This window comes from Oncorhynchus kisutch, linkage group LG1, assembly GCF_002021735.2.
Source record: "Oncorhynchus kisutch isolate 150728-3 linkage group LG1, Okis_V2, whole genome shotgun sequence".
Taxonomy (NCBI): domain Eukaryota; kingdom Metazoa; phylum Chordata; class Actinopteri; order Salmoniformes; family Salmonidae; genus Oncorhynchus; species Oncorhynchus kisutch.
The window spans coordinates 39,708,630-39,736,225 of NC_034174.2; the positions used below are offsets into that span (position 1 = coordinate 39,708,630).

Consider the following 27,596-nt stretch of genomic DNA (forward strand, 5'->3'; position numbering starts at 1 on the left):
AGTAGTGGTTTATGTGAGGTGTCTGCTGCCCTCGGAAGTGAAAAATAGTAAGACAAACAGCAAGGACAGCGATAGCCAAGAACAAGATAATAAAAAAATATATAATATCTGCATAAGCAGAACGAAAACACTCTCCTAATACAGGATAAGAATAGTTTCATACACAATTCAATAACTACATTTTCTTTCTACGACTAAAATTTCTGTTTGCCATATTTGGTCAATTTGAGGAGCAGCTACAAGGCTCGGGTTAGCCACTTCGAAAGGAAGACTACATTTTATCATCTTCCCTTCCTTTACGGAAGAGAAAAGTGAGTTGCACTGGCTGTCATCTTTCCCAATGTTATTTCCGTCAGTGTGTGCATTAAAATAGCTCAAATAATATTATCAATAATACGCCGTTAAGATTATTTAAATTGCATTAGCTACAGTAGCTAGTTAGCTAAACACGAGCAACTAATAATGTTAGCTGGCTGTTAGTCTTGAGACAGTTGGTCATTTTGCTCGCGACGTTGACGACATAGCTAATTTGCTAGAACCGACGAGTGCCCACAGTATTCTCTGATATATTCCATTCCAGTCAGTTATGGTTTTAGAAATTAATTATATTTCTAGCTAGTGCAACTACTGACAACCAGAGAGCTTTAGAGTTTGGTTTATCTTTTCAAAATGTCGGCGATGTGAAGCAGCTCGTTGAGTGCTGCGGTCATGAAGCGTGCTATGGAGAATATTGATCAAGGCACACTACAGTAGAAAACACAATTGATAATAACAATGATACATGCAGGTACTCCATATCCTATTTAATGTCATTTCTTTGTGAGCTTTGCCTTTAGATTATACCCTTTGTTCTAGTGCAAATAAAGTGAAAGTGTTAAGGCTAATGTTTAAACTTGCTTTCTTTTCACAGGCAATAACCAGATACAAGATGAGGCCAGTCGTGCCCAAGGATTGTAATGATTGATCCTTGATCCAATGCCTTCAAAGTTTCTGCATTGGACAGGCTACCGTGGACAATGGCGCCAGCCATTCCATTATTATTCAGCCGTCCTTATCTGACACTTCAGCCCTGCTGAAGTGTAGTGTCAGAGAAGGTGCGGTCAGTGAGAATGGGTCAAGGTCCCTACCTGCCGTGAGATTGGAGACTTTTTTTGGCACTTTAATCAAGAGACAGGGCTGAAGATGGAGAAAGGGGTGGCTGAGAGCGAGATGGAGGAAGAGACATGGACTGTAGAGGCAGCTGAGGAGAGCCCTGAAGAGCTGCCCTCAGGTGTTCCTACCCTCTCGTCTTCCACCTCCGTACCTGACCAGTGGGAAGTCAGAGGAGATGAGGAAACTCATCAACCAGTTCCCAAAGAGGACATGACAGACTATCTCAAAGCTACCCCTCAGGATATCCCGACTCCAATCAACCAGGACTCAGAAGAAGCAGACTATTGGATTTCAGAGGCCAAAGAGGATGAAGTCTCTCTGAAACAGGAAGGGGCGGAGCATGTGGTCAGAGAAGGAAATGAGGAGACTGAGGGTGGAGATGAAGACGAGAATGGAGGAGGCCGAAACGAAGTCGGGAGGGAGCCTGGCATGAACGGGGAGTCTGGATGGAAGAGCTCAGGGGCCGGAGGGAGGAAAAGCCGTTTCCGGAACAGCGGAGGAGGAGTGGTGGCAGCCTCCGAGCAGAATACCCAGGCTACATCATCATCCTACCTCCCGAAAGGGTCCCTGTCATCGGGTGGTGGGAGGCACAAGCAGGCCCGGAGGCGCAACCACCACCACCACCAGGGCCGGGGCCGGCGTCAGACAGGCACCCAGCTTACCTTGGCCTTCAGGGAGCTACTGTCAGAGTCGCTCAGCCCCTGGTGCATCTCCTGTATCCACATGGTAGTGGAGCTCATTGTCTCTGTGACCCACCGCTGCGGGGTGGCCGTGGAAGCCGCAGGGGTAGCCCTGTATGACCTCGGCTCACAGCTGCTCAACAAGGTCACAGACGTGCCGGGAATGAAGGCGGACGCCCGGCGCGTGCTGGAGAGGGTGAGTTGCGCTGGAACGGTCCTGGTGGATAAGAGCATCCGGTCGGTGGAGTGGGTCTGGCAGGTCTCCCTGACCTGCTTCGGACTCCTCTGTGCTGTGGTGCTGCTGGGTTCCCAGTGGGTTCGGTTCACGCTCGTCCGGCTGGGCGGGGAGAGGGGCCAGCGGTGGTGGACAGCCATGCAGGACTCCAAGGTCTGGAGGAGGGTGGCCTCGCTGGTGCAAAGGATCAGCGGCTGGTTCAGGAGGAGAAGAGGCACCACCACCCGGGTGCCCCCTTTCACCCCAGATTCTCCCGGTGGAGCAGTTAGGTACCAGCCTGGGCAGGAGCTGGAGAGACTGCTGGCGCTGGCTCAGGTCCCTGAAGAGGAGCTGGACCCTTTTATAGTGTTGGGGGTGGAGGCCCACGCAACTGAAGCTGAGCTAAAAAGGGCCTACAGACAGTTGGCTGTCCAGGTGAGTCTAAATGAGATGGGCATTACATTTTATGAGTACAGGTGAATGATAAAAATGAGTGGAACTGATCAACTGGCGAGTGTGTGGCCATTATGGTCAAATCATTTCAGCTTTGCCTGTCAGAACACGTGCCAAAGCATTTTTGCCCTTAGCTCTGCCTGGCTGCATGTATCTTTGTTGTTTTATATCCACAATATAAAATGTAATCAGAGAATGACTAGAAGTAGCCAACCTGTTGAGCCTTCCTTAGTTGCTCTAGCACGTTATCTGCACTGCCCCTTACATCTGTCCATCTTTCTCTTTTCCTTCCTCTCTCAGATCCATCCAGACAAGAACAAGCACCCGCGCGCTGGGGAGGCCTTTAAGGTGCTCAGGGCTGCCTGGGACATCGTCAGTAACCCAGAGACACGGAGGGAATACGAGCTGTGAGTAGAAGACATCCTAACGACTTGATCAGTAGTTAAATCAAATGCCAGAAACTATGATAAAATGACTGCACCTTCAAGAAAAAACATCTGTTAGAACTCAGGCCTCTCACAATAGGTAATATGTCTTCATCTGAAATTCCTAACTGGTCCTTAGTAGAGGTCGACCGATTATGATTTTTCAACTTCGATTATTGGAGGACCAAAAAAGCCGATACCGATTAACCGGACGATTTTTATTTATTTATTTATTTGTAATAATGACAATTACAACAATACTGAATGAACACTTATTTTAACTTAATATAATACATCAATAAAATCAATTTAGCCTAGAGTAAATAATGAAACATGTTCAATTTGGTTTAAATAATGCAAAAACAAAGTGTTGGAGAAGAAAGTAAAAGTGCCATGTAAGAAAGCTAACGTTTCAGTTCCTTGCTCAGAACATATGAAAGCTGGTACTTCCTTTTAACATGAGTCTTCAATATTCCCAGGTAAGAAGTTTTAGGTTGTAGTTATTATAGGAATTATAGGACTATTTCCCTCTATACCATTTGTATTTCACTAACCTTTGACTATTGGATGTTCTTATAGGCACTTTAGTATTGCCAGTGTAACAGTATAGCTTCCGTCCCTCTCCTCGCTCCTCCCTGGGCTCGAACCAGCAACACAATGACAACAGCCACCATCGAAGCAGCGTTACCCATGCAGAGCAAGGGGAACAACTTGCTCGCTCAGAGCAAGTGACGTTTGAAACGCTATTAGCGCGCGCGCTAACTAGCCAGCCATTTCACTTCGGTTACACCAGCCTCATCTCGGGAGTTGATAGGCTTGAAGTCATAAACAGCGCACTGCTTGACACACAACGAAGAGCTGCTGGCAAAACGCACGAAAGTGCTGTTTGAATGAATGTTCACGGGCCTGCTTCTGCCTACCAACGCTCAGTCAGATACTTAGATACTTGTATGCTTGTATGCTCAGTCAGATTATATGCAACGTAGGACACGCTAGATAATATCTAGTAATATCATCAACCATGTGTAGTTAACTAGTGATTATGATTGATTGTTTTTTATAATATAAGTTTAATGCTAGCTAGCAACTTACCTTGCCTTACTGCATTTGCGTAACAGGCAGTCTCCTTGTGGAGTGCAACGAGAGAGGCAGGTCGTTATTGCGTTGGATTAGTTAACTGTAAGGTGCAAGATTGGATCCCCTGAGCTGACTAGGTGAAAATCTGTCGTTCTGTCCCTGAACAAGGCAGTTAACCCACCGTTCCTAGGCTGTAATTAAAAATAAGAATGTGTTCTTAACTGACTTGCCTAGTTAAATAAAGGTATATAAAAAAATTGGCAAATCAGCGCCCAAAAATACCGATATCCGATTGTTATGAAAACTTGAAATCGGCCCTAATTAATCTGCCATTCCGATTAATCGGTCGACCTCTAGTCCTTAGCATGGTATAGTCAATCTAAAGGCCTGTCAGATGTTTGGTTTAGTTCCTCAGTAACAGGATACATAGAAAATACGTGCTGTGAGTAGATTACTTAATTAAAATGCAGGAAACCGTGATCGAATGACTGCACTGAAGGCCGATGGGATGTTTGGTGTAGTTGATATGGCGTTGACTTGTTTGCCTGGTCCTCTCAGGAAGCGCATGGCACAGACGGAACTCTCCAAGTCGATGAATGAGTTCCTCACCAAACTGCAGGATGACCTGAAGGAAGCTATGAACACCATGATGTGTACGAAGTGTGAGGGTAAACACAGGTATGTCACTCAGACTGAATTAATATCTGTAATATCTAGAACAAATATCATACATTTACAACCAACACCCTGCAGACTTTTGTGAAAGTGAGGGATTGGAATAGTAATATAATTTACCTGCACTGCAGTCTTGTCATTTACAGTATTTACCTAAATTAATATGGTGACTACTCCCAATCACTCAAATTCTATTTATACATTTTGCTTGCTATGAAATCTTTATTACAGAAAGGAAACACAAGCATAGGCCAGACACAAAGAGCATCCCATTCTGCATGGTTTAGTTTACGTTGCTGACTCCTCTCCCCCTTATTACTCCCTGTGTGTGCAGGAGGTTTGAGATGGACCGGGAGCCTGCTGAGGCGCGGTTCTGTGCTGAGTGTAACAGACGCCACAGCGCCGAGGAGGGAGACCTGTGGGCCGAGTCCAGCCTGCTAGGCCTACGCATCACCTACTTCGCCTGCATGGATGGCAAAGTCTACGACATCACAGGTACTGGATTAACTATGGCTGTGTTCACGAGCGTCAAAACTGTAATGCATTGTGGGTCAATTTTGAGTAGTTATTTATAATGCAAGGTGATTTGTAGATCAGTAAGTCTGCAATCGCCAACTGCAATGCGGTCAATGTCGAACAAGCCAATTGCTTTGACAAGCCGTGTAATTTTTTTGTATTTTTTATTTTACCTTTATTTAATCAGGTAGGCAAGTTGAGAACATATTCTCATTTACAATTGCGACCTGGCCAAGATAAAGCAAAGCAGTTCGACACATACAACAACACAGAGTTACACATGTAGTAAAACAAACATACAGTCAATAATACAGTAGAAAAATAAGTCAATATATGATGTGAAAAAATGAGGTGAGAGGAGGGAGGTAAAGGCCAAAAAAAGGCCATGGTGGCGAAGTAAATACAATATAACAAGTAAAACACTGGAATGGTAGATTTACAGTGGAAGAATGTGCAAAGTAGAAATAAAAATAATGGGGTGCAAAGGAGCAAAATAAATAAATACAGTAGGGGAAGAGGTAGTTTGGGCTAAATTATAATGACACCCACATGGATAGTTTGGCTCTCATCGATGCTAATGCCATAGCCTTTTGTGTATTGACTTAAAGATGCACTATGCAGAAATCGCTCCGGCATTTCCTGGCTGCAAACATTTGAATAGTTCGGCTAATTTCAGTTTGAGACAAAATAAGCAAGTATAGTGTAGAGAAAGAAACATTGTACCATCTAAACTGTGAAATATATTTTCAATAATAGATGATGAATTTATGTGCCAGACCATGCCTGCGTGAATGTTTATTGGTCATTAGTGGCCATGTTTTTTGAGTTGCTAGATTGGAGAAACATAATTTGTGAGAGCTTGGTGATTGGTAATTCGGTGTCAGAAGAGTAGCGTCCTAAGTGTTTTTCTCAAAATGGCGGAAAATCCATCATGGCGGACCTTAAGGGTTCTTGAGGCAAATGTGTTCCTTGTGAGGGGAGGGACCTAAGTACCAAATGTCAGGAGTCTAGGACACTCGGTAAAGGGGTGTGACCTTTAAAAGTTTGCATTTTCAATCTCTTGTTATAGTGCCACCGTGTAGCCATTTGGAATGGCATTGCATGATTGGGTGTGGCGCTTGGCCCTTTACCATCTTGCAAAGTTGCACCCTCCTGGGCCTTACATCTCACAAGAATTTGCATTTTTTTTCACCAAATCGCCAGAAGGAGAGAAATTATAAACGGCAACAAATACAATAGGGGTTTCACCCAGCTTCGCTGCTTGAACCTCTAACAAGCCAACTGACAGGCTCAAAAGCTCTACAACTAAATTAAATTCTAAGCTACCAAATAATCTTATGTTTCAAGTTTTTATTGTCACGTGCACAAGTACAGTGAAATGCCTTTTCTTGCAAGCGCGTTCCCGACAATGCAGTAATAAAGTCACCTAAAGTCAGACAGACTGTTTATCCTCCTAGCCGCTTGCTTCAGTATTGTCACATTGATTATTTTGTCACCTTCTCCGCTCTCACCTTTCAGAGTGGGCCGGCTGCCAGAGGATAGGCATCTCTCCAGACACACACCGCGTGCCCTATCACATCTCCTTCGGCTCCAAGAACAACAGTAGCTCCACGCAGCGCCACAGGTTGGTCCCAGGTTAAGGAGGGTTGCGTTCCAATAATCAAATTTTCCTCATGAAGTCTGCACTCTTTAACTACTTCACACAAATGTAAAAGCATGGTGTAGGCATGGGCTAGAAAAATGGTCCCCAACTTTTTTTTTACATTAACCTAATAAAACAGCTCTGTAGAAATTAGGTTTGTGCAGTAGGCCAAATACATTATCACAGCATATTGGCTATATTCCTGTCCTGCCAGTATTGTTCTTCTCAGACCATATTATATTTCAAAACTCAAGCTTTGATATATAACTAGATCAGTTGGTGTAGCACTTGCGATACACAGCTGAGCATAAATTTAAATAATTAGCTAATAATTATCCATTTTATTTTACTGGACTGATGGTTGTGCTTTCAAGACAACTGGGAACTCTGAGAAAAAGAGGTCAAAGATGCCCGAGTTTCCGAGAATGACCGTTCAAAACGATTTTTCCCAATCGGATCTCGTTTTTCCAGAGTTTGCAGTTGTCTTGAACACACTGAAGGCAGAAGTCTGAGATTCCCGAGTTCCCAGTTGTTTTGAACATGGCATTAGTCTAAGTGGAGGGAGGGAGAGTGCAGCAGAGGGACTGCCTCTCTTGGTCCCTGCTCTCTCAATTCCTTTCCTCCGGTGAGACTGACAAGAGAGGGGACACAGTCTTCCTCCTGATGGTGAAACTCGACTCGCACTGCATCTGCCTCAGGCACAAATTCATGTTGTTCCTATGACCAGAGAAAGTGAAATACTCTTCGATATTAAAATGGACACAACGAGCTGCTAATAATAATAAAAACGCAAGGCTATCGATACACTTGGCAACTCATTCATTGCAGCTGCAGCGCTAGGGGAAGTAGAGAGAAGAGCGTTTTGTAATAGTGTTGAATAAAAAGTGTTGACAGTGCTGAATAAAATATATACATGAACTCACTCATACGAAAAGCAGCTCTTTGCTGTATTCTTTGACAGCCTCTCTCTGGTCATGGTTTGTGGACGCTGTAGGTATGCACAGTGGTTTGAGCTGTCTGATTGGCCAGCACAGTAGGCGTACTTGATTTAGCCACAGATCTCCTGGTCTGCCGGGTAGACAGTTTGTCTTTTCAGACAAATTAAATGGTTAAAAATGGGAACACTTTGCCTACCTGGTGCGCAGGGCTTCTGAATAAAGTGCACCTATCGCCAACAGCGCAACACAAAAAAAACTATAATGAAAAGGAGTTCGCCTTTAATCGTTGGCTTTTCTACAGAAATGTTTGGTGATCAACTAGGAATGCCTTGAAGATCAACTAGTCGATTGCAATCGACTGGTTGGTGACCACTGGGCTGAAGAGAGTTTCCATATACCAGTCATTTTCTTTCAAATCCATTAAGGGAACAAGTGCATGTTTCGGGAGAAAGGGGAGGTTATTGGGACTCAACCAAGGTGTTATGTGATCGACCGCTCTAAATGAGCACATGCTGTGGTCAGTGCTGTGGTCAGTGCAGGTGCTTGTGCAACTATCTCATTGTGACTTGCATCAGGGTTAAATATAGGCTAGATTAAAATGGAATGAAAGGCCACCCAAGGCTCTGATGAAGCCTGTTTGTCCCGTGAATAAAACTCAGATCTATGTAGACGGTGAGTGCTCCTATTTCTTTATTTTCCTGGAGTCACCTGTTGAAGTGTCTTGAGGTAAAGAATGTTTTTAGAATGAATGTTACTCTGCTCCCATGCTTTCCAGGACACCTCCAGGCCCAGAGCACCCTCCTCCAGGCCCGGCCAACCCTGCTGACCTGCAGAACTTCTTCAACCGCATCTTCCAAGGGGGACCTCCCCCCGACATGGCTGCCAACGGGGGTTTCTTCCCCTCAGGACCGACCCCCCACCAGCCCTCTGGTGCTGGACCCGGACCTAGTGGACCTTTCTCCCCTCCTCCACCACAGACTGGCTTCTTCATGCCTCCGGGAGGGCTCCGGCCGGAGCCCAGTGAGACGTGGGCCGATAGCGGAGGCAAACCTCCGCCCCGCAGGAGGAGGAAGGTCCGCAAGCCCTTCCAGAGGTGAGAGCGGCCATTGTTGTGACGTGTCATCGTAGCAACACGGGGACACTCAACACACGGCCATGTCTGTCGACGAGCCTGGACCTCCCCCTACTGTACATAAGTTGAAGGATCAGTCAAACTCAGGAAGATTCACACGGGTCAGGGGCTGCCTCATGTATCAAAAGACTGACAATACAGAGGCCATGAGCCAGAGGTTTGAGTCTGGACCATGTAGAAGAAGACGGAACTAACTCAGAGTTGAAGTATATTTGGGGTTAGGAGGTGACAGTCTTTTTGCTTCTCCCCCTCACATTGTTTTTTTTGTTGTCGTTTTTTTTCTCGTGAAACAGCTGTAGCCATGCCACTGATATCACAAGCCTATTGCTAACAATGCAAACACATTTCCTTAGGTCTTACTTCCCTGCACAATCCTGCATCATTACATGCCATTGGGGCGCTTATGTTCTTGACACGTTTGTAATTATTTTTTTAAACAAAAAAGGTAATCTATTCTTGCTTCAGGTCTTGGCGAAGACTGTGAAACTGTGTGTGTTCGTGTGAGAGGGGAAAGGGCTGGAAGAAGCCAATCAAAATTTATGAATTGCTGGATCGAACGGCTCAAGCTACATCCTGGGAGAATACGGTCTCCAGAGAGAGGGCTGGTCTGCCCGTTACTGCTTTGACACACCCACCCTTCCGCCCATTGCCTTCTTTGATCAATTGTTACCTGGTTAGATTATCATTTGAGCAACTGATTTTCTGCCATTTTTATTACTTTTAATGAAGTTAGAGTGAACGTTTGCATAGTTGTGACATTTGTCACTATTGGAAAGTAAGTTGGTGAGTGAAAGTTGTCTCTCTGCCAAATGTAGATATCAACTCTGTCTAGAGTACAGTGAATACTTTAATCTGTCTCTCAACAAATTGAATCCCACGTAGAAGCACTATGATGAGGCGTCAGACTTAAGCAGGTTCACATTAAAATTAAGACTGTTATATTGTGAGAGTCAAGGACCTAGGCTATTTACTGCTTTCAGTCCCTAAGTATTGGTGTTATTGTCTGGACGGCATCCTATGGATCAAGAAAAAGCTAGTTTCAGCTCCTAATTGCATCTCGGCACCCTTTAAAGATTGGAGGTAACGAAGTTTCCATTGAGAACACAATGACTGCAGTGTAAAAGATTAGTTATCAGAGGCTACTCTTTGACATTTACTTTCCAACTGTTTAAAGGTTGATTGAAAGACAGGGGAGCTGAATGTCAACAGTAACAGTTCTATTACCGCCACATTTTATTTCAAAGAAAAGCTACCACTGCCTTTGCTTTCACCCCACGCTCAGACAATATACTCCAGATTGAAGAGGGATAGAGCGAATAGAATTCAGATCTCTAATAATGTCTCTACTCATTATGGCAAATCATTGTTTTTCCTGTGGAGATGGCGTATTGGAAATAAATGTGGTAAAATTGTCTAATTCCTCTTAAATGTTAAGAGGTCTGGGGCAATATGAATCAAGCTTCTCCGAGTAGGCGTGCTGATCTAGGATCAGGCCTGTCCATGAAAAGGCTAAACTGATCCTAGATCAGTGCTGCTATTCTCAGACGTTTAATGAATACGGGCCCTGGTATCAGTTCCATTAGCCTCTTGTTGGTTGTACTTTTGATTTGTGTCATTCTGTGGATGTTGGGAGATTAAGTGGTACCTAGGGTCCCTTGTTGCACATGTTTATTTGCTCTCTTTACAGTGAAAAAAATAATGCAATTGTCCACATAATTGGAGGTATTATAGGAGGTTTAATTTAATCTCAGTTTTAGGCTGAATTGCTTGCGCTGTCAATTATGTTTTAGATACCCTAGTTGACTTGAGAATGTATGGCTTAAGTAGCAGCCTAAAACGGCAAGTCAACTAACGGCTCCCAGCGTGGTAGAGCTGGGGGACCTGCTAATCCCAGATTCATTTAATTTTTCCCCATTTATATTTTTAAACAGTATATGCAAAAAAAAGATTGCAAAAAATCTGACAATCGGGGGTTAAATGTGCATTTAAAAAAAAATGTTTTGGGGGGTAGGAAGGTGTGAGTTTATTGCAATTGTGAAACATCACTGTTCAGTTGATTTTAGCTTTTTTTCTGGATTTCATAGTAAAGCTGATTTCCTACAGATGGATGAATGGACTTTCATTGTTTTGTGAATTACGTGGATTGAATTGTGTCTTAAAGTTACAACTCACAAGACAGGAGAATGCTGTGTCATTCCAATGGAGCAGAAACCAGGGGACCTGCTAATGGCCCTTCTGGAGCATACTCATTCATTTAGAATTTACACTAGATCCCACCCATTTTTATACAAAAGTGGTGTGGTCCACAACACAACTTGCTGGTCCTTTAGGATGGCTCTGTTTTTCTGATGGAAGACCATAGAGACACCCGGGACAGTAACATTTAGGGCTGGATTCAATCCGTATCACCGAAGTTCAGCGCTATAGCGTGCTTGAAATTGAAAGGTTATTACCGACTGAGCCAACATATGCAGCGTTTACCGTGAATGCAGTCTCCGTTAATGCGGAAACATTGCCTTTAAAATGTAAATTGGTGTACAACTTAGCTCTTCAGTGCTATGGATTGAATCCAGCTCTTTATAATGACTACACCTTTGGACTACTGTTTCCCACTAGCCTCTGGGGTGTGTCAATGAAGTGGTGCAGGTGATGGTTGAAAATAATCTCCTCCACAGGTTGACTTCTATTGAACAAACCTGATCCCATAACAGAGCAAAACCCTTGTGAACATCATGACCTGGTTTACCCGTTTTCTACATTAGCTCCAGAAAGCCACCGGGCATCGCTACGTGACAGTTCTTCCCCATTCCTTCAAAGGGGTTTAATCCTTAATTTACAGTAAACCAAAAATTAAACAGGCACTTCATGTCTTTTTCCTCCTCTGACCTGACTTATCCGAAGTCATACAGCTAGCCCTATGGAAACAGTGTAGAACACACCTCTCTTCCATAAAAGGCATTTTCTGGGCCGCTGCAGATTCCAGAAGCCAGCTTATTTGAGTTTTCTCCGCTATCACCTCACACACCATTAGTGCTTGTCAAAAGGGAGACACTGGGATATTTACTAAACACCTCCCTGTCCCACTACTTCAACTGGGTCATCAAGAGATTCTCTGGTAGGTCCAGCAGAAATCCTTAAATTAAAAGGGTTATTACCATTAGCCATATTTTGGTATGACAGACAAATCATGTTTTATCTGTGCAGTGTGTGCTACTGTTTCATGAACCATGCCTGTTCCCATTCTTACCTGTATCTTTCAATTCTGATTATCTTGCTTTGGGATAAATGGGATACTTAAAACAGCACTCCGGTCTTCCCTGAAGTTTGATTTGCCACCAACACACTACTTGACAATGAGAGAACCAGTAACTGTGAAAAGACCTTCCATTTAGGTATATCTTAATCTTTTACAAAACACCTTTAAACATACCAACTACTGTAGTTAGTTTAATAACATGTTTATATTCCTTCATATATTTACATTTGCAAATATATAGCTGTTAAAAATAACTTGGACAGCATAGTTGATAGAAAAACACCACTGACCCTCCAAAAATAGAATATTAAGCAGCACAACCTTATAAGCAATGATACTTGTGCCCACCATCATCAGCTACTCTTCCTTTAAAACTTGCCCTTCAGTTCCCCAATAACCCTATGGAGAATTTGACAGTTGAGATAGGCCACTAGGCCTCCCTGGTTGGCCCAGTGGTCTGCCCCAGTGCTCTCTGTGTGGGGTTGGTGGTAGGTCAGTTCCCCTTGGTCCTGGTGCCCCACCTGACAGTGGCTGGAGCTAGAGGAGTGGAGGCACTCTTTAAGGTCCACCATCCCCCCACCCAGTGCACGGAGCAGGGCATGGGGGCCACAGGAGTCCCACTTGAATGTGCTGCCCTCTGAGAGGACGTAGACGTCAGCCAGGCCCAGGATCACACACAGGATCTTGTATCCGGCCCCCGAGGCGTACATCAGCCTGTCAGGCCCGCACAGAGGGGCCAGGGCCTCTTTCACTGCCTGCTTTTCACTGGAGCTCATCACCACTGAGAGCCCTGGTCCTCCCGCTGCTGTCGTCTTTGCAGGTCTGTCTTTAGGTCTGAGCACGGAGCAGGCTTTGACGCTCCCACACGACACACCCCAGAAATGCTTGCCCTTCCAGCTGCAACAAATATGTACATCACATCAAACATGTTATTGACAAAGGCAGCTTTGTTGGTGAGAACTGAGCATTATTGAGTATGTTATTTCTGTGTCAGACAGGTTTAATTATAATTCAATTCAGTAAGTGGATTGAAAATCATAATTGAAAATAAAAACGTTCCAATACTTAAATTGGTAACAATTAGTTATTTGAATCAACTGAACTGAAATAGCATTGACCATAACCCAGTGGCCTCATTTATAACAATTTGGTAAATTTCACACTAAATATCTGTGTGCAACATTACTGAAAAGACTAAGTCAAAACATATTGAGATTTATAAACTTGCCGCATGCCATACTTGCACATATTTCCCATTAAAAATCAGACTTGTCGTAAACTATGCGCATCGTGAACAAGCATTATAATTCCGCCTGGAAAAAGCACATCATTTAGCTTTTATGGTGACAATAACCCCCTTATTTTCTGTTTTAATTTGGAACTTTTGAAATTAGGCCACAGCAGTTTCTAAAAGATAGAGCCATGGCAAATTAGATCAACTGTTCTCAGGAGTGTTGCTACATTTCCCCCCCAGTGATTTTGCTGTAGCAAAGGAAAGGAGTGACTATTTCTGAAATAAAAAAAACGGACAAATTGTTGTGGAGTTCGCAGAACATTTTATTTAACAATGTTTTGCAATTACTTTTCCCCCCGGCCTGAATATGATGCGCTTCCCGCGAATTCTGAAACATTGTCGATGCCCACTTCAAACATTTGAAATTACAAGGTGAACTGTCAATTCTATTGTTATGTTTTAATTTTAACCGCGCTCCGGATCATATGGAGCAAAATATTTGAAATACCTTATTTACTACTGTGAATTAGGTCAGATTAAATGAGAGATGGGACGAATTGTATCCTAATTTGTTGAATAGGCTTCTTTGGGAATTTGAAACCATCACAGTCAGAAAAGGTCAGGAATTTATTCTGAAATGATCAGGAAATAGATTCCTATTACTATATATTTTTTAGATTGCAAAAATAAAATAAATAGATCTCCGCTCTTCTCATTAACGACAAATTATTGAATATTGTAATATTTTCCTGTTTTTGGGGTTTTATGAATAAGCTAGTCGTCATCATATCCCCCATTTGCCTGCTTGCAATGCAATACTTTAACCAACAAAAATTGTGTGCTCTCATAGTCTAAAGTTTGCAGGAAATTAAGCACATTCTCACATCAAGTCAAATTAGTATAAATACCTACTTTTGCACTAAAACTGGCGAATGCACGTTTTGGGGTATATTTTGTACATACGCAGCGTTTATAAATGATTTAGACTCTCAATATTACAATTATTCATAGAGCATCAACGAAAATGGATGTCCATATCAATGCTTAAATCACATCAGAACACCATTTCTGGAAGATTAAAAAGTAACACATTTAGATTTTAGTGTAATTCCCCTTTAATTGCACATCTGGCAAAAGAGGAATGTTTCAATGTAGTAATGTTTCTGCTGCTAGGCCTACTGTCATGGCGGAGTTTCCAAAGCAATGGCCACCCAATTGATACAAACAATTATCATTTATAGTTCTGTCAGGTAGGCCGGGCGCATGCTCGCTGACACGGTCGCCAGTTGTACAGTGTTTCCTCCGACACATTGGTGTGGCTGGCTTCAGGGTTAAGCGAGCAGTGTATCAAGAAGCAGTGCGGCTTGACAGGGTTGTGTTTCGGAGGACGCATGGCTCTCAACCTTCGCTTCAACTCCCGTACAGCTCGGGAGAGGCTATGGGACAAGACTGTAACTACCAATTGGATATCACGAAAAGGGGTATAAAAAATAACAATAGTTCTGTCAGGTAAGCCTACTTTGCAGTTAACATCTAATTGAGATGATTTTTGGGGAAAGTCTTTCTGTCTACCCACAAAACGGTTATCATTAGCTTTGCTAACTGGCTACATATGGAGTGATTGACAAATGCACATACCATACAGACAGGGCCATATTGCTGGAAATGAATTTGCAGGCATTGTGTTACGTTTGGCTTTTTAAGCAAATAGTGGCTAACCAGAGTTGGGATAACGTCAATGTAGCTTTGATAGTAGCAGGGAGCTTTATGTTTATGACATTGCGATGGAAGGACGCATGTACTTTTAGAATTGATTGGCGAGCTACTCATAGGTGGGCTGCGAGCTACTGGTAACTTGTGATCTACCTGTTGGAGACCCCTGTTCTAGAGTCTCACCCTGTTGGGTCTTTGTGGTTGAAGGGCTGGTTGATGACCCCCATGACGGGTTCCCCAGTAGCGCGGAGGTAAACCCCGATCAGGACGAGGGCACACTGCAGACCTGACGGACAGAGACGCCCCTCCACCGCCGCCTCCTCACGACCTTCAATGTATTGGCTGGTGGCATCTGAACGACAACCAAACCGATAGGAACAACATACATACAATGCCATGCTTATAACAGTGTTAAAGGACAAGGAAAAATCTCTCCCATGGCGTAGGTGTAGTAATTACACCATACAATACAAGTGGATCTGCTCAGTGCTAGACATTATCCATAATTTCCATTCATGTATGTCTACGGAGATACAACAAATCTTGTTTTTAAATAGTGACTCTAGGTCAGGTGTTACCGATGGGGTCGATCCAGATGCCCAGGTCAGAGGGGCTGAGGGGTATGTGGAGGTCGTCTGTCCCCGTGTCAGTGAGTGTGAGCTTAGCGTCCTGGTGGATGGCACACGCCAGGAGAGTCGCCGCCGTCTGGTCCCCATCCAGCACTGTGGCCAGCAGGGCTGCGGTCTCCTTCTCCGTCCCACACACTGTGACTATCACACTCTCCCCTGGGATGCATGCATAAATGCACACACAGTCAACATGTCATCAACAGGTCTACTGTTATTAAAAAGTACATGTTGCATTGTATACCAATGTTATAACCCTGTTATTAGTCATGTACCTGCATTGTATTAACATATTGTTACATAGTAATACGTTTTACTGAACTGTGGGTGTTATTACTAACCTAGTCCATTCTCAAACTTGTTAGACTCCTCTCCTTGTATGTGGTCAATCATTTCAGGAAACTAAGGTAAAACAGGATAAAACGAGTAAAGGGTTAATTAAGATTGCCAAAAACATTTGATTATACTAGAGAGGGATATGCCACAAATCCTCCAGAGGCTTGCCTGGAAATATTTCAAACATGAAACAATCCTCATCATGATAACATGAGAAGTGTTTTGGTTCCTGTACCTGAGCTCCAACATCATGGCGGATCATCTCTTGGATCACAACATCAGCCAGTGTCTTGAAGTCCTGGACAAACTTCTTGTTCTTATCCACTCCAGTCTTCTCCTGGACCAGCAGCTGGAAGAGAGGGGCCTCCTGCCTGCACACGCGGGCCACGTTGGCCGCCTTCTCTGCCACACGCAGCAGCAGCTTCAGCAGATCAGCCATACTTGACACCTGACCTGAAAGATATAGAGAGACAGGGAGAGATGGCCAACACCGTTAATACCTGTGTTGGCTAGCAGGGCCTTAGATAGTACCTTAGATATGGGGTCAGAGTTAGTGGTGGTTTGTTTCCCCCAGAAAATTATGCTGTGAGTGGCTGACCTAAGGGGTTACAAAATGTCCTTGTGACCCTCCAGATAAAAGTGACAATGATTAGCCACAGCCTTGTAGGCCATAGCTTCTCTCAATGGGGAAAGGATCTTGAAGATGTCAAAGACAAACTCTGTAGAGGTTGTAAAGAAGCAATTAACTGGGTTACCTGGGGAGGTCTGCTCTGATATTGATAGTTAATGAATGTGTGGCCTGCCTCTGAGTGCATGCCTAATTATAGCCTCTGTAATAATGAAACTAGGACATCTCTACGTAAGTGAGAGCAAAGAAAAATAATGACCCCCATTCAATAGCCTGTTTTATAAAACCATGCACTCTCTATCCACATGCAAATAAGTCCAATAGCCTAAAACTGATATTTCTGTTTGCTCCTTATTATCAAAGTGAAAAGTATTGGCACTTATGGAATTTGGGTAAGTTGAGGCAGCTGTGTGGTTGCCCCAATGGACAGGCAATATTTATTTTACTGAATACAGCCAAAGTTTTACTCTGGTTATGGTACTGCAAACACGTAATGTTTTAAGACAAAATATTAACATTAAAATATAATATTGTAATTCTGTAAGAGTTAAACTGATTACAGTCTTGTTCAAATATGACAAGAGTTCATGACCAAGAATAGGCAACTGACACAGGGGAAACAATATCTTAATGTCACTTCGATACAGAAGTTACTTTTTCGTAGCAGGATAGGAAAATTGACGTAGCATGTTAGGAGACTGAAGTTAAGGTTAGGAAAAGGGTTATAGGGGAAATGCTTTCCTAACCTGCTATGTAAATAAATCACTTTTTATCGAAGTGGCGTGGAAAGAGTGGTTCCCATTGACACAGAGAACAGTGACGCAGAACAGAAAAGCAAGCACGAACAGGCATATAAATGCTTAATCATTTCAATTCAAATATTGCGGTCAATCCATCCAGAATATAGACTACTCAATGTGCGCATATTTCACGCCTTTGTAATTGATTACATTAGTGAAAAAACCTAACCCACTCGCCACTTGAGTAGGCTATTTGAGCAACATGGACCTAGAAATAAAGTTAACGTGTTTATATAAACAAGCTATCAACAGTGAACGCTACCTTATATAAAAACATTGCAATTTATTTGACTCTTACCGGGAAATGTTCCGGCTGATTCGTATTAGGGTATTTTCTCGTCTAACGCCCTTCAAAGCTGAGCTGTCACGGTCCAATCTGCTTAATGTTTCCTGTGTCAATGCAGGCTAAGGATGTTTCTGAATGGGTGTAATGCCGTGTGCTAGTCTACAGTCGGCTACAATAAAACAAATAGGCTACGGGCGACAATTCAATCTCGGGATATAATTTCCCTACTCCAGGAACGTAGTTTCCTGTTCTTGTTTGATTACGTCGGTGCGGATGTTTTTGCGTATCGGAAGGGCGGACGGAGGTGATTTTCCACTGAGCTCGCGAAGGCTTTTCCATCGCAGCCGACGTGGGCGGAGGTTAGAATAATGTAGTACTGTAGCCTGCCTACTAGTGTGTAAAGTCGTATGATCTTGCTGCAATATGTCTACACGTGCTACGTTAGTTTAGCTACAATGTGACAACTTGAACTGCACCAGTTCTAGACCTTGACCCTACGCCCTATTAAGTAGGCCTATGAATTATTTTCAATTAAAAACGATTCTACATCCCTCAATACATTTATCTTTACATAGAAAGGTGAACGGAGAAGACAGCTATGCAACACAGCATTTAAAGTGTTGAATAAAAGCCTATTCTTCTCCACATCGGCACATCAATTATATATACTCAATCCAAGGCAGCTGTGACCTAAACAAATCTAATCATATGTGCATTTGTCATTTGATATGAACACAGCAGTAAGAGAATCCCAGTAAGTGACGCAATTGAAGAGGAAATGGCTTTAGTGGCGCCCTATTGTCTATTACCACCAGAAGCATCCATTATCATACTGCATACATCAATCATTACTGTAGTAGGCCTGCATGGAGAACAGCAAGCTATTCCCTTTACAGTGCAATACTTTTGACCAGGACCTATATGACCAAAGGCCATACAAGTAGTGCACTATAAAGAGAATGGGGTGTCGTTTGGGACATAACCACTGTCTGGCTGACTGATAGGAGCTTTCATTGGACTGATCAATACAGTTTAGCTGTTCAGAGCACTGAGAGACAAGGCTGAAAAACACAACCACTGGACAATGACTTATTCCCTACAGTGCCTTCAGAAAAAATATTCACATCCCATGACTTCTTCCACATTTTGTTTTGTTACAAAGTGGGATTAAAATGGATTTAATTGTAAATAATTGTCAACGATCTTACACCCAATACTGTGTAATGTTAAAGTGGAAGAAAAATGATAACAGTTGTAAAGCATTTTTTGAAAAATAAACACTAATACATACCTTTGGCAGCGATTACAGCTGTGAGCATTTTTAGGTAAGAGCTTTCCACACCTGGATTGTGCAACATTTGCTGATTATTCTTTTAAAATTCTTCAAGCTCTGTCAATTTGGTTGTTGATCATTGCTAGACAACAATTTTCATGTCTTGCCATAGATTTTCAAGTAGATTTAAGTCAAAACTGAAACTCTGCTACTCATGAACATTCACTGTCTTCTTGGTAAGCAACTCCAGTGTAGATCTGGCCTTGTGTTTTAGGTTATTGTCCTGCTGAAAGGTGAATTAATCTCCCAGTGTCTGGTGGAAAGCAGTCTGAATCAGGTTTTCCTCTAGGATTATGCCTATGCTTAGCTCTACCCCATTTATTTTTTATCCTGAAAAACACCCCTGGCCTTAACGATTACAAGCATACCCATAACATGATGTAGCCACCACTATGCTTGAAAATATGGAGAGTTGTACTCAGTAATGTGTTGTATTGGATTTGCCCCGAACATAATACTTTGTATTCAGGACAAAAAGTGAATTGCTTTGCCACATTTGTTGCAGTATTACTTTAGTGCCTTGTTGCAAAACAGGATGCAGGTTTTCAAATATTTATTATTCTGCACAGGCTTCCTCCTTGTCAATCTGTCAATTAGATTAGTATTGTGGAGTAACTACAATGTTGTTGATCCATCTTCAGTTTTCTCCTATCACAGCCATTAAACTCTATAACTGCTTTAAAGTCACCTAAGCGGTTTCCTTCCTCTCTGGCAACTGAGTTAGGAAGGATGCCTGTATGTTTGTAATGACTGGGTGTATTGATACACCATCCAAAGTGTAATTAATGATTTCACCATGCTCAAAAGGATATTCAATGTCTTGTTTTATTTTTTAAATCTACCAATAGGTCCCCTTCTTTGCGAGGCATTGGACGACTTCTCTGGTCTTTGTGGTTGAATCTGTATTTGAAATTCACTGCTCGACTGAGGGACCTTACAGATAATTGTATGTGTGGGTTACAGAGATGAAGTAGTCATTCAAAAATAAAGTTAAACATTATTATTGCACACAGAATAAGTCCATACAACTTATTATATGACTTGTTAAGCAAATGTATACTCCTGAACTTATTTAGGCTTGCCATAACAAAGGGGTTGAATACTTATTGACTCAAGACATTTCAGCGTTTCATTTGTAATTAATAAAAAAATGTCTAAAAAACATAATTCCACTTTGACATTATGGAGTATTGTGTGTAGGCCATAGACACAAAAGCTCAATGTAATCCATTTTAAATTCAGGCTGTAACATAAAAAAGTGGAAAAAGTCAAGGGCTGTGAATACTTTCTGAAGGAACTGTATATAGTACACCACTTTTGACCAGAGCCCTTTGGACCTAGGTCAAAAAAGTGCACTATAAAGGGAATATGATGTCATTTGGGACGCAATCAAGGAGTGTCTCAGGCTTAGAGCATCAGTTTGTCGTTAGCCTACCAAGCCTCACAATACAGCGAAAGACGGTTGGGTTCTGTCTTCAAATGCAGGTAATATAATAAAGCAAATAATTGACCAGTAATTATTGCATTTGTGTGGAATTGTTTGTGTAGTTAGTTGAGGAAAATCATTTTGGTGTTGTATTGTCCCACGCCTCAAGTGTCTTTCTGTAGTTATCAATGTAATTTTGTATTTTACATCTTGTCAATCTATGGTCAGTTGATCTCCCATTTATAAGACGATAAGGCAAACACAATGTAGACCTATTTGAGCATTGAGTTTAGCTAAGGAGCGATGAGCAATATGAAAGCATGTACAATTAAATCATAGCCTATAATACTATACAGTTCTAAATATGCCTCATAAGACTGCCGATGTCACTAATCTTATAGGGAGTGTCTACGAAACTAGTAAAAACTGGCAATTCAAATACTTTCCTATTAATTCCAATTTACTTAAATAATATTGACATATATATATATATTTGTGTATATGGGTAGCCTACAGTAATTGTATCAACCAAAACTCTGAACATACAAAGTCATTTAAAGGTCCAATGCAGCTATTTTTATCTCAATATCAAACCATTTCTGGGTAACAACTAAGCTCCTTACTGTGTTTGTTTTCAATTAAATGGTCAAAGAGAAACAAAAATAGCAAAGAGCAATTCTCAAGCAAGAATTTATCTAGGACTGTCTGGGAGTGGTCTGAGTTGGGAGTGGAAAACTGAAAACTGAAAACGCTCTTTCGTTTTGGTCTATTAACTAATTTACTGCCTGGTAATATCACCAGGCAGGCCAAAACTCCATCCCACCAAAACAGGTAGAAATTTCAGGCAGTCTTTTCAAACAGCTCTTACACTAAAAGTGCATTGTCATCATTTTCACAATTTCACTTTTTTATTTCAACCTCTTAGTGTTCACTTCAATCACTGTAGATTAAGGGGTGGAGACAGGTTAAAGAAGGATTTTTAAGCCTTGAGACAATTGATACATGGATTATGCATATATGCCATTTGAGGGTGAATGGGCAAGACAAAAGATTTAAGTGTCTTTGAACGGGGTATAGTAGTAGGTGCCAAGCGCACCGGTTTGAGTGTGTCAAGAACTGCAACGCTGCTGGGGTTTTCACGCTCAACAGTTTCCCGTGTGTATCAAGAATGGTCAACCACCCAAAGGATATACAGGCAACTTGACACAACTGCAGGAAGCATTGGAGTCAACATGAGGAATGCTTTCGACACCTTTTAGAGTCCATGCCCTAACGAATTGAGGCTGTTCTGAGAGCAAAAGGGGGTGCAACTCAATATTAGGAAGGTGTTCCTATAAAACACAGAAAAATCACATTTTTGACTGCACTGGGCCTTTTAAACATAGATTTGAAAGGTGATTTATGCTTGCTGTGTCTGTTCTGTGCCTGGAATGTTCTATATGTAATTATATGGTTCTGTGTTCCTGACAGAGAACTAGAGAGTGCCATGATCGCCATCATCCATGTGTTCCATAAATACTCGGGCCACAAGTGCAAGCTGAAGAAGGCAGAGCTCAAAGAACTTGTCAATAATGAGATGAGTCACTTCATAATTGTGAGGCACTCTCTGTGTGTATCCCAAATGGAACCCTACCCTCTTAGGAAAAAAGGTGCTATCTAGAACCTAAAATAATTATTTGACTGTCACCATCTAGGTCTAGGATAGCCCTTTGAAGAACCCTTTTTGGTTCCAGGGTATAAATGACCCTTTTGGGTTCCATGTAGAACCCTTTCCACTGAGGGTTCTACATGGAACCCAGAAGGGTTCTTTCTAACTGGAACCAAAAAAAGTTCTCATATGGGGACAGCCGAATAACCTTTTTTCTAAGAGTGTATTCCCTATATAGTGCACTACTTTTGACCAGAGCAGTACAGGCCCTGGACAAGTGTAGTGCACTATAATAGGGAATAGGATGCCATTTGGGACAGCCCATATGTCTGTCCTCTTGAGTATATTACTACATATGACAACACCCTCTATCATTTAAATTCAGCTGGAGTGTGTCATCATGGTGTTATACCACTGGCCTACATCCAATTAGAAAAATAGGAATATTTTTTTTAGCCTTCTGTAGGAATGAAAAAATTATACAATAATGAATAATATTAAACTGCTGATTGTAATGATTTAGATGAGTATTATATGATTATTATATGATTACACTTTACTTAAAGCCTGCAGGTGAATGCTTTATTACTTGTTATAAGCATGTATGGGCCCATAGGACATTTTCAACTCAATAACCTGACACAAGTTTTAATCAGACACAGATTACTCTTCACAGTTGACTGTTCTTGTCTCTTAAGAATATCCAAGAGAAAGAGACTCTGGATGAGCTGTTTGCAGACCTGGACCAGAACGGAGACCTGGAGATAGACTTCCAAGAGTTTATCGCTCTGATCGCCATGATGACATCAACGTGCCATGATCTCTTCAGCACGGATCACCGCCGTTAGTGACACAATGTAAAGGGGAAGACTTCAGCGAGTGTCTGTGTGTGACCAGCAAAACACACATGCATACTGTGTAACCCTCTCACATAAAGATGATGTAATGATGATAAAGCAACTTTGTTTACATTACATTGATTTTATTATGGTATAATAGTTGTGTTTATAAAAATCAAACAAATCAATGACAACAATACATAGACACTTACATAAAAATCTGTATGGTGAAAATAGTGAAAGAAAACATTGAGTCCACTTGAATTTGGACAGTTGGGTGAGTTTTGAGTCTTGCATTGAGGAGTGATGCATATGAGATGGACCGTTCTATCCCAAAGTGGTCAAAAGGCTATTTGTCTTCCTTTCCCCTTAGATGGCGTTCCATAAATTCCAGGGTCCTCTTCCAGGCGTCCTCTTGGGCGGCAGCGTGGGGTGCCAGGTGCCCTCCCCAGAGAGTGATCACTATATGGAAAAACAACAGGACAGCATGGAAAATAACCTGAAAATACAAATCATAATGTAGTTCTCTCATTTCTGAGATACTGTATGTTAATTATAATGTCTATTACCATTTTGTCAAATACCCTTATTTGGAAACCCTTTCAATTTGAATACATATGTTAGTGCTTGTAAGTGGATATATAAATCAAGAATAAAGGACTGATAAATGTTCTTCAAGACAAATCTTTCAAAGTATGATTATAATTTTAGGATACAATCATGACTATTTGTAAAAAAAAGTATCACTGAAAACAAGGTCATAACTGCATGACAAACTAAATATGAAAGAGAGGTGAAGGTGTGTATGGGAGGAGAGGACCACCCACGTTTCTTGGGTTGTGTGGTCCACATGGAGGCTCGGGCGTTGGGGGTGTAGGGCGGCTCAATCAGGTGACCAGCACCGGGGTATGACAGGCGGGTGAACAGGTGGGATCTACCAGCATCTTTAATCTTCTTCTCAATCTGAAAACCAAGGAAATATCTGTTCATTCAACTGGTCACGGCTTTTGACTTCGACATTGAAAAAGTTATTACTCTCAGCAGCTATGACTAGCACACATTTGTGGCCAAATATATTGGCACCCTTGTACTTTTTAAAAATAATTCCCAATTTCTTCTCAAATCAGTTGAAATTTTAAAAAAAACAACATTTGGGTGTCACACCTTGTTATTGGATTTTCAACATTGCAGAACCACATTTATTGTTGTAAAGAAAATAAAAACATGGCATGGAGAAAATTATTGGCACCCAGGAGCTAGTGGTTGCTTGGTTGCATAGCCTTTGGCCAAGATAACTGCATGCAAAATAAACCTAAATTCTGGGGGAAGTGTTGAATTGAAACAAAATTAGAGCGCTTTGGCAATACAAATCAGCGCTGTGTTTACTGATGACCAAATGAAGCATTCAATGAGAAGAACACCCTCCCTACAATCAAATATGGGGCAGGTTTGATAATGCTGTGGAGTTGCTTTGCTGACTCTAGTACTGGAGGCCTTGAACGTGCACAAGGCATCATTGAAGGTTGTGGTTCTTCCAGCAGGACAAAGACCCCAAACACACATCAAAAAGCATCCAGGAATGGTTAAGAAGGACTGTTCTGCAGAAGAGTCCAGAAAACAGCAGTTGGTGGAGGGCACCCCTCAAATATGGAAGTTTTATACTCAAAAGTGGCCCCAAATTGTCAGGAAAGGTGCACAAAGCTCAATGATGGCTACAAGAAGCATTTGTCTGCAGTTATCTTGGCCAAAGGCTGTGCAACAAAGTACTAGGTCTGGGTTGCCAATAATTAAGCCCATACCATTTGCCTTTATTTTCTCAATTAAAATTGCAAACTTAAGTTTACAAAAATAAAAGTGGTTCTGAAATGTTGAAAATACAATAACAATGTAATGGTAATTTTTTTTAAATTTAAAGTTATTTTAGTAGAAATAAGGACTTATTTAAGAAATGTGCAAGGGTACCAATATATTTGGCCATAACTGTATATACTACCATAGTATGCCATATTGTAGTTTAATGGTAAGGAAATCCCATGAAGTAGGCCTACCTCATCTGCGTTCTCAATAGCTGCACAGCTCAAGTCGTCTTCACCCACAATGTACAGTAGGGGGCAGCACAGGTTTTCAACCTGTACAGATAGATGATATCTTTGTAGATGTACAGGTAGTCTTGTGTAGCAATACCTCCAAATCAAGTTGTTGTCACGCCTCCTTTCCAATTAGGGAAGCCTTGATGAGGCTAATGTACCGGTAACCCTCTGAATCAAATTATACATTAATTGCCACAAAAGATGCACAAGTACTCCTCACACCGATTCTCAAAATAAAATATGTTCTGCTTGAAAAAATGTTTTTTTTTTTTACAATTCTGTGCAGCTGGCTGGAGGGGGTTATTGACCCTATCAATATTTGAGAGGGTCACTCAGGGTCGTACATTTGCTTTGTTCTCAGGTGGAATGTTGTTGGGCGTGGTCACTTCTCTGAAACTGACGTAGCCCTCTTCATCGTAACTCCAGTGCGTCTGATTCCTATAACATAATATAACAGTGGGTGGGATAAGAAAAGAGCAGCATCCCTATTTAAGCAAGAACACAATAGATTGAGAATGGCCTAATTTAGTTTCTGTCAAGTCATCTTTTCAGGCATACTCTCATTCTGAAACCTTATTTCTGTTATATGTTTGCATGGTAACTAACCCTTCAAAGCTTTCTGTTATGCCGTCGCTGTCCGAGAATTTGTTGAAACTTCCTATTGGACCATTCACTCCGATCACACACCTGGGCTGAGGGAGAAAACATTTGTGAATGGGAATACCAGGTATTTCAAACCAGATGCAGTCCTACAAGGAGACTCATATTACTCATCATACTAATAGGCCTTTCATATTTGAATATAGCCTTTAGTCTCTACTTTCTTATTTGCCCAAATGCTGGTCATTCCACCTCAGGCTACATCAGACATAACAGTTCTTGATCACAACACAAGAGGTATAAACATGATTTCATATTTCCAAGGCTAATAGTTGTTTGATGACTAGTAAACAATCATTCAGATGACCACTTCAGGTGGTTGTATGGTCAGACTTACATTGAAATCAATTTGAGTGGCGATTCGCAGAGCCAGGTAGACCCCAAACGAGAGGCCCATGACCCCCATCCTGTCCCCACACACCTGGGGGTGGTCCTGGAGAAACTGTAACGCAGTCTGTCAATGCCCATGGAGAAAACAAGGAGAAAATAAAGTTTTGCTCAGGTGCCAGAATGTTAGGTACATACAGGGGTGAATCACCTTGTTACTTTGAAACATAGCACTACCACCTTATTACCTTGAAGTAGGCATCTCCCACATTGATAGTGTTGAGTGGACCAGGGATGTCTTTATGGCCAAAGTAGGCAAGGGAGAGACTGGCAAAGCCTCGGGAAGCAAACAAGGCTGAGCGGTACTCTATCAGCCCTCCGCCCATACCCCACAGGTCCAACATGGCTGGGAATGGACCTGGACCTATGGAGGCAACAACAGAAAACACCAAATACCCTGAGTATTGGAATAAAGTCTCAGTCATAATACTTTATGTAAAGACACTCTGTAATATATATCGTGCTATAATTGAAGATTCTAAACATGATTTGATATGTACAATGTAAGAAAAAAAAACCTGGGGGTAAGAACAAGGTCCCCACTACTCCGTTCTGCCGGATCTCTGTTCTCCGGACCCCTGGTGCCATGTACCAGCGTTCCACAGTCACTGCAGCCAGCTCCTGTTCCCCTCTCTGTCGCTGCTCCTTGTTGGAACCATGACTGGATGGAACCGGAATGTGACCCTCTAATAAGGACAACTGTACAGAGTACGGAGTCTCAACGTTTTTCTTCCGCAGCCTGTGGGAAAATACACAGATGAAACTGTCACTATCATGGGCTTTGCATACAAAACAAAGACTGTATCCAACCCCTCCTGGACCAATATATATATAATTGTATTATTCTTTATTAACTATCCCTTTAAAAAATATATTTTGTGTTGATTGACTTTGTTGATCAAAAGCATGTGTCTCTGAATCATATTCAATGTGTCCATGGCTTTGCATGATTTGTTAATTATTATCCCTGTTCCCACCTCAGACCCTCTCTCTCTCCAGGTGCAGGCTGCAGGGCCCAGAATAGTCCCATGGGCTCACAGCCCACATAGGAACCCCCTACAGACTCATCCCTGGTCACTGTGAGGAGAAGAGAGTTAGGTGAGGGAGAATGAAGAGAGGGTGAGAGTCTGAGAGGAGAGTATGATAGTTCAAATAAAACAATTTGCTATCAGATTCCCAGTCCCTGCATACTGTAGCTCGGTCACGTGACTCACAGTTGACAACACCCCTCCCATCTGTGTTGTAGTGAGAAAATGCTTCCCACAGGTCACCGTCCTCGTTATGCATCCGGGCACGCACCGTAATAGGTGAGTGAGGGGGGAGGTGACGTCCCTCTAGGGTAATCGGCTCATCTATGAGGGCGCGGTTGGGCTTGGCTGTCAAAAAGGGAGCTGGTCTACATGTCTTCCATCTCACTTGGCCTAAGAAGC

At 42.2% G+C, this 27,596-nt stretch overlaps 4 protein-coding genes across 9 annotated transcripts in view; 2 read left to right on the plus strand and 2 right to left on the minus strand.

The window, feature by feature from the left end:
* LOC109894163 (dnaJ homolog subfamily C member 14) lies at positions 1-11,012 on the plus strand. 2 transcript variants are annotated; one of them, XM_020487434.2, is made up of 7 exons: positions 1-787; positions 911-2,481; positions 2,800-2,906; positions 4,560-4,679; positions 5,011-5,171; positions 6,711-6,816; positions 8,548-11,012. In XM_020487434.2, the coding sequence occupies exons 2-7, from the start codon at positions 1,183-1,185 to the stop codon at positions 8,867-8,869; spliced, it is 2,115 nt and encodes a 704-aa protein (XP_020343023.1). In that variant the 5' UTR covers positions 1-787; positions 911-1,182; the 3' UTR covers positions 8,870-11,012. The 2 variants fall into 2 exon arrangements, with proteins under 2 accessions (XP_020343023.1, XP_020343015.1); XM_020487426.2 differs by having other exon boundaries at positions 15-311.
* Positions 10,708-18,055, minus strand: inpp1 (inositol polyphosphate-1-phosphatase). The gene is made up of 6 exons (XM_020487477.2): positions 17,796-18,055; positions 16,305-16,522; positions 16,075-16,135; positions 15,686-15,892; positions 15,291-15,459; positions 10,708-13,057 (listed from the first exon to the last, which is right to left on the minus strand). Exons 2-6 carry the CDS (start codon positions 16,506-16,508, stop codon positions 12,529-12,531), a joined length of 1,170 nt encoding a protein of 389 aa, XP_020343066.1. The 5' UTR covers positions 16,509-16,522; positions 17,796-18,055; the 3' UTR covers positions 10,708-12,528.
* On the plus strand, positions 17,876-23,701 carry LOC109894199 (protein S100-B-like). 2 transcript variants are annotated; one of them, XM_031824072.1, is made up of 4 exons: positions 17,876-18,142; positions 22,013-22,136; positions 22,889-23,047; positions 23,403-23,701. In XM_031824072.1, exons 1-3 carry the CDS (start codon positions 18,057-18,059, stop codon positions 23,036-23,038), a joined length of 360 nt encoding a protein of 119 aa, XP_031679932.1. In that variant the 5' UTR covers positions 17,876-18,056; the 3' UTR covers positions 23,039-23,047; positions 23,403-23,701. The 2 variants fall into 2 exon arrangements, with proteins under 2 accessions (XP_031679932.1, XP_020343080.1); XM_020487491.2 differs by having other exon boundaries at positions 18,034-18,142; positions 22,889-23,075.
* LOC109894173 (acyl-coenzyme A thioesterase 1-like) overlaps positions 23,150-27,596 on the minus strand; it is a 14,541-nt gene continuing 10,094 nt past the window's right edge. For all 4 annotated transcript variants that reach the window (XM_020487456.2, XM_020487465.2, XM_031824021.1 and 1 more), the window contains 10 exons: positions 27,381-27,587; positions 27,144-27,243; positions 26,685-26,905; positions 26,355-26,530; positions 26,117-26,233; positions 25,726-25,811; positions 25,464-25,557; positions 25,078-25,158; positions 23,857-23,992; positions 23,150-23,491 (listed from right to left, as the gene is read on the minus strand). In XM_020487456.2, the coding sequence (XP_020343045.1) occupies positions 23,379-23,491; positions 23,857-23,992; positions 25,078-25,158; positions 25,464-25,557; positions 25,726-25,811; positions 26,117-26,233; positions 26,355-26,530; positions 26,685-26,905; positions 27,144-27,243; positions 27,381-27,587 (1,331 nt within the window). In that variant the 3' untranslated portion in view covers positions 23,150-23,378. The remainder of the gene's footprint in view (positions 23,492-23,856; positions 23,993-25,077; positions 25,159-25,463; positions 25,558-25,725; positions 25,812-26,116; positions 26,234-26,354; positions 26,531-26,684; positions 26,906-27,143; positions 27,244-27,380; positions 27,588-27,596) is intronic.

Coding starts and splice junctions, on each gene's coding strand:
- LOC109894163 (XM_020487434.2), top strand. CDS start 1,183: ATGGAGAAAGGGGTGGCTGAGAGCGAGATGGAGGAAGAGACATGGACT. Junction 5,172..6,710: donor CAAAGTCTACGACATCACAG/GTACTGGATTAA, acceptor CTCACCTTTCAG/AGTGGGCCGGCTGCCAGAGG. Junction 6,817..8,547: donor AGCTCCACGCAGCGCCACAG/GTTGGTCCCAGG, acceptor CATGCTTTCCAG/GACACCTCCAGGCCCAGAGC.
- inpp1 (XM_020487477.2), bottom strand. CDS start 16,508: ATGGCTGATCTGCTGAAGCTGCTGCTGCGTGTGGCAGAGAAGGCGGCC. Junction 15,893..16,074: donor CAAGTTTGAGAATGGACTAG/GTTAGTAATAAC, acceptor CATGCATCCCAG/GGGAGAGTGTGATAGTCACA. Junction 15,460..15,685: donor CATCTGGATCGACCCCATCG/GTAACACCTGAC, acceptor GTTGTCGTTCAG/ATGCCACCAGCCAATACATT.
- LOC109894199 (XM_031824072.1), top strand. CDS start 18,057: ATGTTTTTGCGTATCGGAAGGGCGGACGGAGGTGATTTTCCACTGAGC. Junction 18,143..22,012: donor CGCAGCCGACGTGGGCGGAG/GTTAGAATAATG, acceptor TGTTCCTGACAG/AGAACTAGAGAGTGCCATGA. Junction 22,137..22,888: donor AGATGAGTCACTTCATAATT/GTGAGGCACTCT, acceptor TTGTCTCTTAAG/AATATCCAAGAGAAAGAGAC.